The sequence below is a fragment of the Plasmodium falciparum genome, assembly GCF_000002765.6.
Source record: "Plasmodium falciparum 3D7 genome assembly, chromosome: 11".
NCBI lineage: Eukaryota > Apicomplexa > Aconoidasida > Haemosporida > Plasmodiidae > Plasmodium > Plasmodium falciparum.
Window position 1 is genome coordinate 862,501 of NC_037282.1, and position 16,347 is coordinate 878,847.

At 18.9% G+C, this 16,347-nt stretch overlaps 3 protein-coding genes across 3 annotated transcripts in view; 2 read left to right on the forward strand and 1 right to left on the reverse strand.

Moving 5' to 3' along the window:
* PF3D7_1122600 (conserved Plasmodium protein, unknown function) overlaps positions 1-5,720 on the forward strand; it is a gene marked incomplete at both ends in the record, with an annotated part of 8,087 nt that extends 2,367 nt beyond the window's left edge. Inside the window, 19 exons of the mRNA XM_001347869.2 lie at positions 1-248; positions 408-606; positions 815-1,381; positions 1,517-1,601; positions 1,712-1,861; positions 1,980-1,986; positions 2,112-2,231; positions 2,358-2,610; positions 2,713-2,970; positions 3,071-3,319; positions 3,413-3,645; positions 3,829-3,947; positions 4,054-4,233; positions 4,350-4,504; positions 4,602-4,662; positions 4,758-4,985; positions 5,110-5,217; positions 5,315-5,467; positions 5,569-5,720. The exon at positions 1-248 is cut by the window's left edge and continues 85 nt beyond it. Coding sequence (XP_001347905.2) covers positions 1-248; positions 408-606; positions 815-1,381; positions 1,517-1,601; positions 1,712-1,861; positions 1,980-1,986; positions 2,112-2,231; positions 2,358-2,610; positions 2,713-2,970; positions 3,071-3,319; positions 3,413-3,645; positions 3,829-3,947; positions 4,054-4,233; positions 4,350-4,504; positions 4,602-4,662; positions 4,758-4,985; positions 5,110-5,217; positions 5,315-5,467; positions 5,569-5,720 — 3,525 coding nt within the window. The remainder of the gene's footprint in view (positions 249-407; positions 607-814; positions 1,382-1,516; positions 1,602-1,711; positions 1,862-1,979; positions 1,987-2,111; positions 2,232-2,357; positions 2,611-2,712; positions 2,971-3,070; positions 3,320-3,412; positions 3,646-3,828; positions 3,948-4,053; positions 4,234-4,349; positions 4,505-4,601; positions 4,663-4,757; positions 4,986-5,109; positions 5,218-5,314; positions 5,468-5,568) is intronic.
* A 167-nt stretch (positions 5,721-5,887) lies between these two features.
* PF3D7_1122700 (conserved Plasmodium protein, unknown function) lies at positions 5,888-6,652 on the reverse strand (the record flags this gene model as incomplete). Its single annotated transcript, XM_001347873.1, has 1 exon — positions 5,888-6,652. One exon carries the CDS (start codon positions 6,650-6,652, stop codon positions 5,888-5,890), a length of 765 nt encoding a protein of 254 aa, XP_001347909.1.
* Positions 6,653-9,530: 2,878 nt separating this feature from the next.
* Positions 9,531-15,178, forward strand: PF3D7_1122800 (calcium-dependent protein kinase 6; the record flags this gene model as incomplete). The annotated part of the gene is made up of 6 exons (XM_001347874.1): positions 9,531-12,855; positions 13,062-14,005; positions 14,194-14,515; positions 14,696-14,772; positions 14,864-15,004; positions 15,134-15,178. The coding sequence occupies 6 exons, from the start codon at positions 9,531-9,533 to the stop codon at positions 15,176-15,178; spliced, it is 4,854 nt and encodes a 1,617-aa protein (XP_001347910.1).
* Between the last annotated feature and the right edge of the window lie 1,169 nt (positions 15,179-16,347).

Genomic DNA, 16,347 nt, shown 5'->3' on the forward strand with positions numbered 1-16,347 from the left:
AGAAAATGTAATAGTAAAACATTATTACCACCATTATTTTTATATGTTACTTTTTTCCAATTTAAGATAAAATATTTATGTGAGACAGATAATGTGATGAACAGTTTGTTTTTTTCACCCAAACAAATTTTCTTTTTAAATATGATTGAGGAAGAAAATAATTATACTATTTCTAAGTTTGAGAACAATACAGATATTACACAAATTATTGATTTTACCCAATTTAAAAATGACGTTGAAAGTATAAGGTCAAAACTTTAAGATGGAAAAAGAAAAAAGAAAAACAATTATAATAAAAGAAAAAATGTCTCTTTACTTTTTTTTTTTTTTTTTTGAATATTTTTATATTATATGTTTTATTTTTTACACATAAATATATATATATATATATATTTTTTTTATTTTAGAATTTATCCGTTGATAAATTATGTACCCAAAAATAGTTTTTTAAATGTAATTATTTTTTATTCTCCACAAAAAAAAAATCTAGTTCAATCAGAAATAAAAATTTCTTATTTAATAAATGGAATTGAAAAGAATTATATATCTGTTTTTGTTTCTCATGAAATGAATAATGTAATGTTGAACAAAGGAGAATTGGACATTGTAAGATTGTATTATATATATATATATATATATATATATGTATATATATATATTATTCATTATACAAATTTTAATTATAAATTTTCATATATATTTTATATAAAATTATCATATCATTAAAAAATTTATTAATATTATATATTATTCATTTATTTATTAATTTATTTTCATTTGTTTCTTTTATATATATATATATATATATATATAGAATTTACCTCGTGTGAGTACCGAAACGGAAAGCATTAAAAAAGTACCCATAGAAAATATGACTGAGAGAAATGTTTTATGTTTCCTAATTAAAAAAGAAGTCGATGATATAGTTAATATACATATAGAAGGAAAAAAAAATTTCAGTGAACAACAAGAAGAACAAACTGATCATAATATAAAGGAAGAATTATATAAAGAAGACATTTTAAATGATATAGAAAATCAATGGGAAAATAATCAATTGACATCTTTTAAAGAAGAAAAAAAAATATATAATTTCTATTATTTTTCTTTGTTACCTTTTGAAAAGAAGAATTTACATATATATGCTTATAGTAATACTTATGTTAAGAAATCTATACCTTTATTTTTTACATATTTATTATATATAAATAATATAGATATGAAGAACAAAATAATATATTTAAATGAAAACCTGAAAGATCATATAAAAAGTTGTAAAAAATTCAACATTAACGTTAACATAATAAAATGTTGTCTTAAAATGTATCCTAAAATAATTGAAAGTAACCCAATTACATCTGGAACAAAATTTAATGCAAAGGTTATAAATAAAATGAAAAAAGGAAAAATAATGGAAACTTTTTATTATTTTTTTTTTTTATTTTTATATGTATATTAAAAGTTTATTATTATTATTATTATTATTATTATTAATATTTTTTTTTTTTTTTTTTAGGTGAGGATACAAAATGAACATCCTGTTAAGATAAATTACCGGACGAAAACTAAAATTTATCAAATAGACGATGTCAAATTTTTAGGTATTCTATATAACCAGTTCTATATTTTAATAAAAAGATTTATTTATTCGTTTAAATTTTAGTGTTTTTTTAATTTGTTTTTATGATTTATTTTTTCTTAATTCTCAAAGACGAAGAAGAAACTAAAGAAGCTGAAAAAAATATAGTAACTGAAGATACGGAAGACATGATAAATTCGTGTTCTGCCAAATATTTTTATGTTAGTTTTAATACTAACAAGAAAGGTCGTTTTGTGTACAGATTTTTTGTCATCGTAGGAGGTAAAAATGATGTATATATATATATATATATATATATGTATTTTTTTTTATGAAGGATTAAAAAAAAATTTATACTCAATTTTTTATTTATTTATTTATTTATTATTTAATTTTACAGAAAATGAGTAAAATCAACAAGAATATAAGAACAAATAATTGTATAGAAATATACATATACACATATACATATTCATATTTATGTACTCATTAAAATAACTACCTTTATAATTGCATGTATGAACCCTTGTAGGAACTATATTGATATAATTGTAAACGTCGTTATTCCCTATTTTCAAATTATTGATATTAATGATTTTAAAACACCAACGTCAATATACTGGAATATGACCTCTATTGATAAAATTAATATGTAGGTTTTATATTAACATAAATATATTTCATACTAATTATATATATATATATATATATATATATATATATATATATAATTTTTTTATAACCGTTTTATATGTTAAAATGTATAATTAAATTCTAGGTACTTAAAAGATAATATTTCAAATATAGATATGGAATACAAACAAAACCAAGGGATAGAAAACATGAAGAAATTATTTAATAATTTTAATTATATAGATTTCAATATAGGAAATAATACCTTAAATGAAATTACATCCGTAAATCTAATTTTATATAACCCTCTTGATATATCGCTATATGTTGAAATAAATACTATAAAATCTTATATTCTTCCTATATTGCCTCCTTATGTTAAAACACACGAAGATGAGGTAAAAAAAAAAAAAAAAAAAAAACATATATATATATATATATATATACATATACATATACATATACATATACATATATATATATTTTTTTTAACATTATAGATAGCTCACATTTTATATGTTGATAATACATTTAATAATTTTATGAGGTGTTTAGATAGCTGTGAAATATCCCCTACCAAATTCACAATAAAAGAAAAGGGGACAAAAACAGTTACATTATTTTATAAACATAAATATATTGGTTTTCACAATATGCCATTAATAATTGATATTGAAAATGGAAAAGTAGTGCCTTTGAATTTATGTGCACTAACATTCCATCCAAATATCCCACCTATATATTTAATGAACATTAAAGTATGAATAATATAAATAAATAAATATATATATATATATATATATATATGAATATATTATTTTTTATTTTCTTATTAATTTTTCTTTTTTTTTTATTAAGGAATTGAATGAACACATTTTGGGAATAAAAAACGAATGCATATTAAATATAGATATGTTAAATGATAGTGAAGTAGACATATATTATGATATAGAAAAAAATAACAATTTTATGGTTTTAAACCCTAAAGGAATAATAAAAAGAAAAAAATATCTATCTGTTTTTATTTTGCTTTCCAAATTATCTCCATCTATAATTAATGACACGATGATAATGAATTCTTATTTTAAACATTTACAAAAAAATATAGTAATATATATATGCATACATATTTACTTTCCTATTTCTCTTTCGATTCATTTTCTTATATATATGCATATTTATAACCATTCAACTTTATAGGAACTAAAAAAAATAGAAATTGAACTAACATTAAATACAACATTAGATAATATATATAAGGATCAGTACAAAAAAATTAATCTCTTTAATAATAAGTGTATTAACGATATTCCTGATCAAAACATAAAAACATTCTGTTCCAATTTTATTCCACCATATTCTTATATATATGTTCAAAATAAGCTGTTTTACATTTCCCCTAGCTCTATAAATATTCTATATGCCCCCACAAAGTAAGACAACAGTAAAGTAAAAATCATATAAAGTTAATAAAAAAAATAATTTTTTATAATAAAAATTTTATATGTGATATACTTTACATAATATTTTATTATATTTATTTATTTATTTTATCCTTATTATTAATTTATATATTATCATTATTTTTATTTTTTTTATATTTTGTTACATACTAGTTCTTTAATAGAAAGAATTGTTATAATTAAAAATTATTCATCTCTAAAGGATTTAAAGTTTAAAGTTTCAAATAAAAATACTCTTCCTGGGAGTATATTAAGAATTTATCCTAACAAAGGTAAAACATAATAATAACAACAACAACAATAATAATAATAATAATAATTTGTGCACATATATTCATTCATTTTTTATTTTTTTATTTTTACATTGTTATGTAATAGGAATTGTTAAAAAAGAAGAACAAATTATATTGAGATTTACTTTCATTTTAAACGATGTACTAATAGATATTGAGGGCAACATTCAAATAGAGTTAATGTTTGTAGAAACAGAAATCTTTGAAATGCAAAAAAATGAACAAGTTAAATACGATGCATGTGATGTTATAGAAACGAACATTGGTAGATAAAATATGTTTCATAATTACAAAAAAATTAAGTTATATAATGAAGTAGTTCTTTCTTCATTATATATATATATATATATATATATATATATATATATATTTAATGAATAGAAGAAGTATATGAAGATACAAGAGATAAAACAGAAAGCACTGAGAATAAAGTTTTATCCTTATCAGAAAGAAAAAAAAAGAAACGATTTGATGATCTAACCTTTTCACACGCTCAGAAAATATTTGACAATATTCAAAAGTTCAAATACACCTATGTAATAATAATACCGAAATATAAAAAATTTAAACATTATATATAAATATATAAATATATATATATATGATATATATTTTTTTATATACCAAATGTAGGACAATATGAATACAGATATGCTTCAGAATGCTATAAGACGATTATATGGAGTAAAAAATGGTATTTACATTTCTTTATAAAATAAAAGTATACATATACATATATATATTAGGAAAAAAAAGTATTCATAAAAAAATTATTTTTCTCAATAATAGACGATATAATAGAAAAGGAAAATTTCAAAGAACAAGAAAAACACGATATCCAGACTATGTCTAAGTTCTATTTTTATATTCATGTAAAGTTATTTACATGCAATGTTGATAATTTGAAAAATAAAAAAAAAATGTTTGAAAATTTAATTGAAACTAATATTTACTCAAAATCCTTGTATTTTAAAAAATATATTAATTTACCTATTCCGTTTGAAGAAAGATCAAAAAGTAATAAAAATATATAGCACATATATAAATAAATAAATAAATATATAAATATATATAATATATATATACATATATGTAAACATTTTTATTTTCAATTTTATTTTATTTTTACTATCCGAATAAGGTTTTTTTAAAAGGCACTATCTTGATTTCGATAAATTGGAAAAGTTAAATGTGGAGGATGAAAAAAATAAGGATATTCCAATCAATGAAAAATTTATTTATCAAAAAAGTTAGAATATAATTTATGCCTATATTTATTTATTTTTTTTTTTTTTTTTTTTGTAAAATAACATTATTGATTATATATATTATTTTTTATTTTATAGAAGATATATATTGTTGTATGTTTGCTGAAATGTTTAAAAGCATAATTAGAAATCATATAAAAAAATACATTACATATCTCTTAAAAATAAATACATGTTCAATACAAGAATTTGAAAATATATTGGAGGACGATCTAATCGATATAATGACAAGTTTGTTTAATATTATTTAAACAAAACGTTAAACAAAAATATATATTTAATAAGTGTAGTTTTTATTTACACGAGTATTATATTATTTATTTTATTTTTAGGAAATAAAATTTTGAATTCAAATCTTCCAGTGGAATATGATTATACATTTTTGAATCCAACGATTATATCTCATTTTTTCTCACACATGTTCACAGATATTATTGATAATCTTATGAATGAAAAAATTAATTTTAAAAAAAGGGATGATTAAAAAAATTACTAAAAATTAAAAAGTTTCGGGGAAAAAAAATGAAGCAGAAAAAAAAAAAAAAAAAAAAAAACATAAAATATAAAACATAAAACATAAACATTAAAACAATAACAATAAAACAATAACAATAAAAAGTGAAAAATTAAAATTAAACGACTTTCTATATATTAGTAAAAATCTTTATTATAATCATCATCGTCCATATTATTATAATAATCCATGTCATTTTCTGTGGATGAATCTGTACCTGTATTTATATATTCATTTTTGTTTTTGTTATAATCTTCAATTGCCGATTTAATCCTTTTTGATTCTCTATATTTTTCTATATAAACCTTTAAAATAACATATAAAGTATATGATGCAATTAACATTGTTGAAAGGAAAAAAGGAGATCTCTTGAATTCAGCAAACGATATGAAAAAAAGATAACGTTTGATACTTTTAGGAATATTTAAATACAAAAAATTTTCTTTTAAAATATTTTTTATAAGGTACTCTATTTTACTATTTAATAACATAGTATATACAGGATATAATGCTAAACAGAAAGTACCTGCACAGACAAGCTTTGTTAAAACATTTTTGTTAACTTCTGACATTTTATTAACGAATCGTTTCCATAAGCTTTTATCATTTTTATATTCCCTTAATCCATATTCAGAATCTTGTGAATATAAAACATTCATTCTGTTAAATTTTTTTAAAATGTCTTTATTAGAATATACTTTTGTTTTATTTAAATTTGGGAAAGAATAATCTTTCTTACTAAATCCTATGAAACCATATGTATTATTATTCCTGTTTGTATAAAAAATATCATTTTTAAAATATAATCCGGGTGTCTTGAGTGAAATACTTTGAATACATTTTATATTAAAAAATATAAAAGAAAAAAGAAATACACGATCAAAAAATTTATTCAGCTTCATTTTTATATAAGAAAAAATTATAACAATTTGTTAATAAATAAATAAATAAATATATATATATATATATTTTTATTTTATTTCATATTTTGTTTTCTTTTTTATATATTTTGTATTTATTTTTGATTTCGTAATAAAAAAGGATAAGGGCAAGAATTGGAATTTTTTATTTTTATTTTTTTAAAGATTAAAAAAAAATAAATATATAATATATAAATTATATATAAATTATATATATATATTTTTTTTTTCCTAATGTGTACTAAAAATGAACAATAATTATATATATATTTTTTTTAATTCTCCAAATCTTCATTAAGAATTTTTTTTTATTTTTTAAACAGTTTTATAAGGAAATTCTTAAATTTAAACATCACATTTAAAGAATATTTCAAATTAATACTCGGTTTAAAATAATTTTTTATAATAAAGAAAAAACAATTTTAAATAAACATATGACATTATATACATACATACATATGTATATTATATTATATTATATATATATATATATATATATATATATATATAAGAACGTTTTCTTTTAAGCTATTTTTGGTTTTATTTATTTACCTTTTTAATTATTATTATATATAATTGTATTAATCCTAATTATTATTTTTTTTATTTTTCATACAAGGTTATAACCTTTTTTTTTTTTTTTTTTTTTTTGTATCATTCATTCAATTAAAACATAATAATTATTATCTTCGTCTTTTATTGTTTAAAAAACATTAAAAAAAAGGTAATTTGGACATTTTTAATTTTGAAGTTATATATATTATATATATTTGTAATTATTAAACACACACAAAATATATATAATAATATAAATATGCACACAAATTATTACCCAAAAATAAAATTATTATAATCTATAATATATAATAAATGAGAATGATAAATGTTTATTTTATTTATATACTATTTTATATTATGACGTTAAAAATAATAAGTTAATTTTTCTTATAAAAAAAAAAAAAAAAAAAAAAAAACCAAATTACAAAGAACAAATAAAGCGAAAAATAAAAAAATATAAAAATATAAAATTTTATACAACTAAATAAATTTATCCTATAAATAATACATGCATATATATATATATTTATATAAACACTATTAACTGTTAAGAACAAAAAAAAAAAAAAAAAAAAAAAAAAAAAAAAACTCAAAAATTTTAAATATTAATAATATGGAATAAAAGTAAAAATCGAAAATATTTATGTATTTTCAAATATCTCATTAATTTTATTGAATTTTTTTTTTATATTTATACGATAGAAAATTTATAATTTCCCTAAGGGGATATAAAAAGTTGTCCATATTTATAAAAATATTGGGAAGAGGAATAAAAAAAACAAAAAAAAAATATAGATTTTACCTACATAATTATATATACAATAATGGCTTTTTAATTAAGGAAAACGAATTTTTTTTTTTTCTTTTTTTTTACATGAACGTACATAATATATTTTATAAAAATGTAATATGTTGTATAAAAATAGGTATATAAAAATAAATAATATTAAAAAAAAAAAATGTAGCTTTTTTTTTTTTTTTTTTTACTTTACAAAATTATTTATTAAGGAATCAATTCTGTTTATATAAAAAAATATATGCATAATTTTTTTTCCTTTTTTTTATTTTATTATTTCAAAAACATAGTTATTATAATAGTTGCCAAAAAAAGAAAAAAAAAAAAAAATAAAATAATCCTATATTCATATAAAACCTTAAAATTTAGTGTGGTATAATATTTTTAATATATATATATATATATATTTAATACAATAATGACTGCCTTAATAAAAAACTTCATTTAATTAATTGGCATTTATATAAACATTTTTTTTTTTTTTTTTTTTTTTTTTTTTTGTATTTAAATTATATATTATTAATTTTTTATTTTTTCGTCATTATTTTCAAATCATACTTGTTTTTCTTGAAGTTTTTTTTTTTTTTTTTTATATGTTTGATTTTCTATATACTTTATTTTAACTGTTTTAAGATATATATTTATATAAACACCAACGTACGTTCATTTAACATAACTATGTTCAATATATTTTATTAATCTTGTTTTAATATTCTGATAATTCATTTTACAAATTTGAATTGTATATATATATATATATATATATGTGTAATTTTGTGTGATTTATATTCCTAGTTACATATTAAATGATTATATTTATATATATTATTAATTTTTATTTATATCATACACATGGATAATGTAATATAAAATATATTTTAAACTCAATGCAATTTTTTATTTATATATAATTTTAGGATACAAAATAATATTAGGAATAAAAATAAAAAATAATTTAAATAACATATAGGAGATAAAAATTATGTATCTGCAAAAGATGACAACCCATTTTTTTTTTATTTTATTTATTTTTTTTGTTGTTTTTTTTATTATTATTTTATCGTAGTACACCTAAATTATAAAACATGTAATAATTTTTGATGTGTAAACTATATTTTGAATTATATAATAAAATAAGGAATAAGAAAAGTATTTTTACAATTTTATGAATATATATATTATAATATGAAATTTTTACAATGAATGTAGTTCCTAATGATAGAAATTATTTTCCCTTTAAGGTAAAGACAATTTTTGTTTTTATTTGTTTAAAGGAAAAATAGTTTTTAGATGATTTTACTGGTAAAACGTGATTAGGGATTTTTTTTCCCTTTTTTTTTTTATATTTTTTTATTTTTGTTTAAATATTGTATTTTTCTAAAAATTGAATTGCCTTAAAATACAAACGTGCGTATATGTGTACGCATATATATATATATATATATATATATATATTTATTTATTTATTGAAAATTTTGTTAAATTTTTATATCATTTTACATTATTATGGTGTTGGAAATATTGAAAAACAATTATAAAGGAAATGGGGAAAATTATTACAATAAAAATAAAAAACACCAAAAAAAAAATAAAGGAAAAATAAATGTGTTAGATGATGATGAATATGATAACGAAAATGATGATAAAAATGTAGATAGTGCAAACAATTCAGAGTTATGTTACTTATATGAAATATATAAAAATGGGTTTAATAAAGAAGAGAACAATGGAATTATTCTGTCTCACAAAAATAATAAAAAAGGGCTTATATATAAAAATAAAATTAACGCATTATATGATAATTCAAAAGAGATGTTACATTATAGAAATCAAGAAAACGAAGAAAATGATATATTCGAGGAAGATATTTATGAAAATGATAATTTTGATGATAATAATTTTGTAGAGGAAGAAAATGTTGAATATAAAACGTACAATTCGTTTACAAATGAAGAGGCCAACATGTTAAATAATTATTCAAGAGTAAATATTAAAAATATTTTAGATTCTCACAATATAAATAAACGAGAATTATATAACAAACACAACAATAACAACGGGGATAATAATAATGCTAATAAAAAGAAGAATGATCAAAAGAATTTTAATAAGGATGATTCTAATATCAGGGAATATTCCAAGAATAATAATATTACTAGAAATTTATATAAAAAAAATTTATTATACTTCCATGAAAAATATAACGAAAAGGATAAAAGTACTTATGAATATCATATTGACGCATGTGATAATTTTTATGAATATGGTGATGAATATAATAGCAATCATAAATCAAAAGGAAAAAATATATTTGAAATAAAAGACGTAAATATAGATAGAAAGGGAACTAAGAAATTTCAAAAATTAGACAAAAATAAAGAAACGACGAAAGATATGGATTACGATTATTATGATGAGGATAACGTTGATTATGAAGATGATAATGTTGAGGGTGAAGATGATAATATCGAAGATGAAGATGATAATATCGAGGATGAAGATGATAATATCGAGGATGAAGATGATAATATCGAGGTTGAAGATGATAATGTTGACGACGAAGATGATAATGTTGACGACGAAGATGATAATATTGACGACGAAGATGATAATGTTGACGACGAAGATGATAATGTTGACGACGAAGATGATAATGTTGACGACGAAGATGATAATGTCGACGACGAAGATGATCATATTAGTGATGAAGATTATAAAGATGATAAAGAAGATAATTATATTAAATATAACGAAAATGATAATGTTAATGATGATGAAGATAATTATTATGACGAAGAAGAGAATAATTATAATAACGATGATAATTATGATGAAGAAATAAAGGATTTTAATAAATATTTAAAGAATAATGATAAAGAAGAAAGTATTAAAAATGATGTGAATAAAGAATTATCTCATTTTAATTTTAATAATGACTTAAAACAAAAATATATTGATGTTAAAGGTTTTAAAAATGAAAATATTTTTAATTTTAAAAATATAATTAAGGAAGATAATAATACTTTAAAAAGAGAAGAACTGTTTTCTTTTGGAAATGGAAAGAAATTATATAATAGAGAAGAAAATAAAATTGAAGTTGCTACATTTGGCATGTGTAATAAAAATGAATGGTTTGAAAAATATGATGTTAAAATAGAAAATTGCAAAAAGTATAACAATTATAAAAATGAGAACAATGATAACAAAAATAAGAATCCATTTGGTTTTAAAGGTTTAGATAAGCACATCGAGGAAAAAGAGGAATATGACAAAATGTATATGGATGGCAATAATTATATGAAAGGAAAATTAATAGGTAATATATCACCAAAAATTCAAAGAAGTCATACAGATAATAACATAGAAAATTACATATCAGATTCTGAAAATATGAATACATATAATATTATGAATGAAGTTAATCGTGTTTTACCATATAATAATATTAATAATAATATTAATAATAATAATAATAATAATAAATTAATTTACAATCAGGGAGATACATTAAATAGTATAGAACATACTAACAATATATCAAAATATACAACTGTAGATTATAGTAATGATATTTTAAAAACAGGAAAAGAAACTTATAAAGAATTGACTAAAAGAAAAAATGAAGAAATATGTGAATTATTAAATAGTGAAGATAAAAAAAAACATAATATAAAACATTTTCTGGATAAAATGAAAAGTAAAAAACACATTGAGGATTTTTTTAAAAAGGAAGATAAAATATGTGAACGTTCAGAAAAGAAGGAAAAATTAAAAATAAAATTTACAGATATATTACATGCAGGAGCATTTGGTCACTTTTTTCATCGTAATAAAAATGGTTTATCGCGTTCTTTTGTATCATCTGATGTTAAAAGAAATAATAGTTTTAATTCTATTAATAAAATAAATAAAAAAGATCAATTAAAATATAATACATTAGAAAAATATGAAACAAAAATTGGTGCATTTGATGAGAGCAAACTTGGGAACGTCAGAAATGATAAAACAGTAAGTTATAATCAAATTGAATGTAAAAATTCGATAAATTATAATTCCAAAACTGAATTAAATATAGATAAGAATAAAGATTTCAATTTTGATAAAAATAAATGGTATAAAATGAATGATAATGAGGAAAAAATACATTTTTTAAAATTTCCCAATGGATTATTAGATAATGACAAAAAAAAAGAATTAAAAAGTAATGATAACGGAATTGATGATAAGTTATTATCTTATGTGGAAGATGTGAAATATAAAAAATACAATGATATGAGTAAACAAAAAAATGGTATTCCAAAACAAATAGTAAATAATAGAAGAAATATGATTAATAAAGATTATTATGAAAAAAAATATAATATAAAAGTAAATAGAAATAATGAAGAAAATGGAGTGGACGAAAAAATGTTATCTGTACATGGTGGAGTTTTTAACAAAAATGATTTTGAATATGGAGGAAAAATTAAAGGAATACCGAATTTTCCTTTAAATATAGAATTTATAAAACAGAATGGGAGATACAAAGAAAAAGGAAATGAAAAGTATGAAAATGATTTAGAAGTGAACATCGATCAAACATTGAGTAGAAAAATGCTTGAGAATAATAAATTAAAGAAACAAAATAATATTGATGAAGATATTATGGTTACTCCTTTTTATATTAAAAGCAAAATAGATAAAGTTTTAAAAAATAATGAAATATTTGAAAAATCAGCCAGAGCTACTTTTCAACAATTTGATGTGAAAAATAAGAATTTTTTACATTTTAGTGAAATTGAATCCTTAATACAAAAATTGTGTCACAATCTGGAGCTTCCTCCCGTAGATAGTAATATATATATATAGATATATATATATAGATAGATATATGTTGTATATATAACATTATATGTATTTTCTATTTGTGTAACTTTTACATTTTGTGTCTTATTTATTAACAATATTTATGATATAAAGGTATATTGCTTGTATATTTATAATGCTCTTATATTATGATATTTGATTTAATTTATCATTTTTTTTTTATATTTGTAGAGAATATATTATCTATCGTGTATAAAGATTATGACAGCAGCAAAAATAATAGAATGAATTATACGGATTTTCGGCAAATGTATTGGGATTTATTGAAGCAGATAAAAAAAAAATATTACCCTACAAAAAATTTTAAAATAAAAAGGAACTGTATTATAAGTAGAAAAAAATTGGGTGGTTATGATTATTCTTCCATATATAATTATTTAAGTTTTAAGAAAATACTTGGGTATGGTGCTTTTGGTGAGGTACATTTAGTAGAGGATAATATATGTAAGTTATATAAAGTGGTGAAGATTTTGAAAAAGAAGAGCATGAAACATATTAAAATAAATGAAGAAATTAATGTATTAATATATTTGGATCATCCGAATATTATAAAAATATTTGATGTATATGAAAATGTGGATTGTACATATATTGTAATGGAATTATGTGAAGGTGGTGAATTAATGAGTAGAATTAAAAATTCAGAAAGCTTCAATGAAACATATATAAAAAACATAATGTTTCAAATTTTATGTGCCATAGCATATATGCATAGTAATAATATAGCACATAAAGATTTAAAACCTGAAAATATACTTTTCAAAGAAAAAGGCGATGATACTTTAAAAATTATCGATTTTGGTCTAGCAGAATTAATTAATAAGTCAGAAGGAATTAGTAAAACAGCTGCAGGAACAGTTCTATATATGGCTCCAGAAGTATTCAAAAAAAAATTTACAATCAAATGTGATATATGGTCAGCTGGAGTTATCATGTTTTTCTTATTTACTAAATCCTTGCCATTTGGTGGAAATACATATGACGAGGTTAAACAAAGTATATTTAGGGATGAACCAGATTATAAAAGTTTAAAGTCGAAATTGTCTCAAACGGCATTGCATATGTTGAAGCTAATGTTGCAGAAGGATTACAATAAGAGGCCCATGGCATCAGTTGTGAGTTATTACAAAAAAAAAAAAAAAAAAAAAAAAAAAAAAAAAAAAAAATATACATATTATGTGTATGTATATATATATATATATATATATATATTACATATAATGGATATATAATTATATGTGTAATGTTTTATTATTTATTTATTTATTTTTTTTTTTTATATTCCTTTTTATGCTAATTATAGCTTTTACACCATCCGTGGTTTCAAGGATATTTCGACCCAATTCAAATTTCCCCCAACGTTTTAAACAATATGAAGTCATATATGAAACATTCAAATATAAGAAATATTATTATCAATATAATGGCACATGAATTAAGTGTAATCAATAATCACATAAAGTATATCAATGAGCTCTTTTATAAATTAGATACAAACCATAACGGATCATTGAGTCATCGAGAAATTTATACCGTTTTGGCTAGTGTAGGAATAAAAAAATGGGATATTAATCGGATTCTTCAGGCTTTGGATATTAATGATAGGGGAAACATAACTTACACAGGTACATATTATACAAAGTACAAAAATAAATATATCAAGTTTGATGTGTATTATACATACATACATATATACATATATATATATATATATATATATATATATATATATATATTGGGAATCATCGTATGATATAATAAAACAATATAATAAATATATATTTGTAATGCTTCTTATTTTATAGAATTTATGGCTGGATGTTATAGATGGAAAAATATCGAATCGACCTTTTTGAAAGCCGCTTTTAACAAAATTGATAAGGTTATAAATAAATAAAATATATGTATATGTTTATTTTGATGTGTATATTTTTGTATTTATTCGTTTTTTTTTTTTTTTTCCTATTTTATAGGATGAGGATGGTTACATTAGTAAAAGTGATATCGTATCATTAGTTCATGATAAAGTTTTAGATAACAATGATATTGATAACTTTTTCTTATCAGTTCATAGTATAAAAAAAGGGATACCTAGGGAACATATTATAAATAAAGTAAATTCATATTTAAAAAAAAAAACATACATATAATTACAAAATGTTCCTAATTAATTATATGCAATATATATATTATTATTATAAATATATACATATATATATATATATATTTTTTTTCCCTTACAGATAAGTTTTCAAGAGTTCAAGGATTACATGTTGAGTACATTTTAAAACTTGATACAATAAGAACAAAAAAAAAAAAAAAAAATAGAAAGATCAGTTGATAAAAATTAAAACATAAATATATAATTATATGTATTTAATATTTTTGATTTAAATTAAATTAAATTAAATTTAATTTAATTTTTTTTTTTTTTTTTTTTTTTTTTGTTGTTGTTAATTACTTTAATTTTTATATATTATGCTTTTTTTTTCTTTTTTTTTTATAAAAAAATAGGAATATATAAGTGTATTCTTTTTAAATTATATACATATATCAACACTTAATTCAAAAGTTTTATACATATATATGTATATATATATATCTTTAATATTTAAAAAATTAGTTTGTCTTTATATGTTATTATTATTTTTTGATTTTTTTTGATTTTTTTTTTTTATTGTGTTTTGTTTATTTTTTCAACATACTATTTAAATTATTCCAACATCATATATTGTTTAAATATTATATATATATATATATATATTATACATATTCTACATAATATTTAGAAACACATTCTTCCTTAAAAAAATTTTTTTTTTTCTCCTACATTGATATCAGATTATTTTTTATTTTATTTCATACGGTAAAAAAAAAACACCAACTTTATAATATCTACAATATATATATTATATATATGTACTTATTTATTAATTTATTAAATTATTATTATTTTTTTTTAGTAATTGTTGATATATTCGAAACATATATATAATTTAAAAAAAAGAAAAGTATTAACTATATTTTTTATAATTTATAAAACATCTTTGCTCTATGTTTACAAATATGTAATTAAAATAGACATATATTAGACATGAATATTTTGTATTAATAATGTATGATATAAAGTTATTTATTCGATTCTGACCTATATGAAAAATAATAAATAGTAGAAAAAAAAAAAATTGAAGTAAAAAAAAAAAAATAAGAATTAGGAAAAAAATTATATAAATAATTTAAAAACGGAATAATACAATTTTCGAATCATACGTGTAGAAATATGTAATATCATTTGTATTTGTTTTATATTCCCTAATTATGTATTTTTCATTATTATTACAAAAATAAAAAATAAAAATATATAATATATATATATATATATATATATATATAATATGTCTAAATATACTTTTATTTATTATATAATTGTTTATATTTTTTATTATTTTATATATTT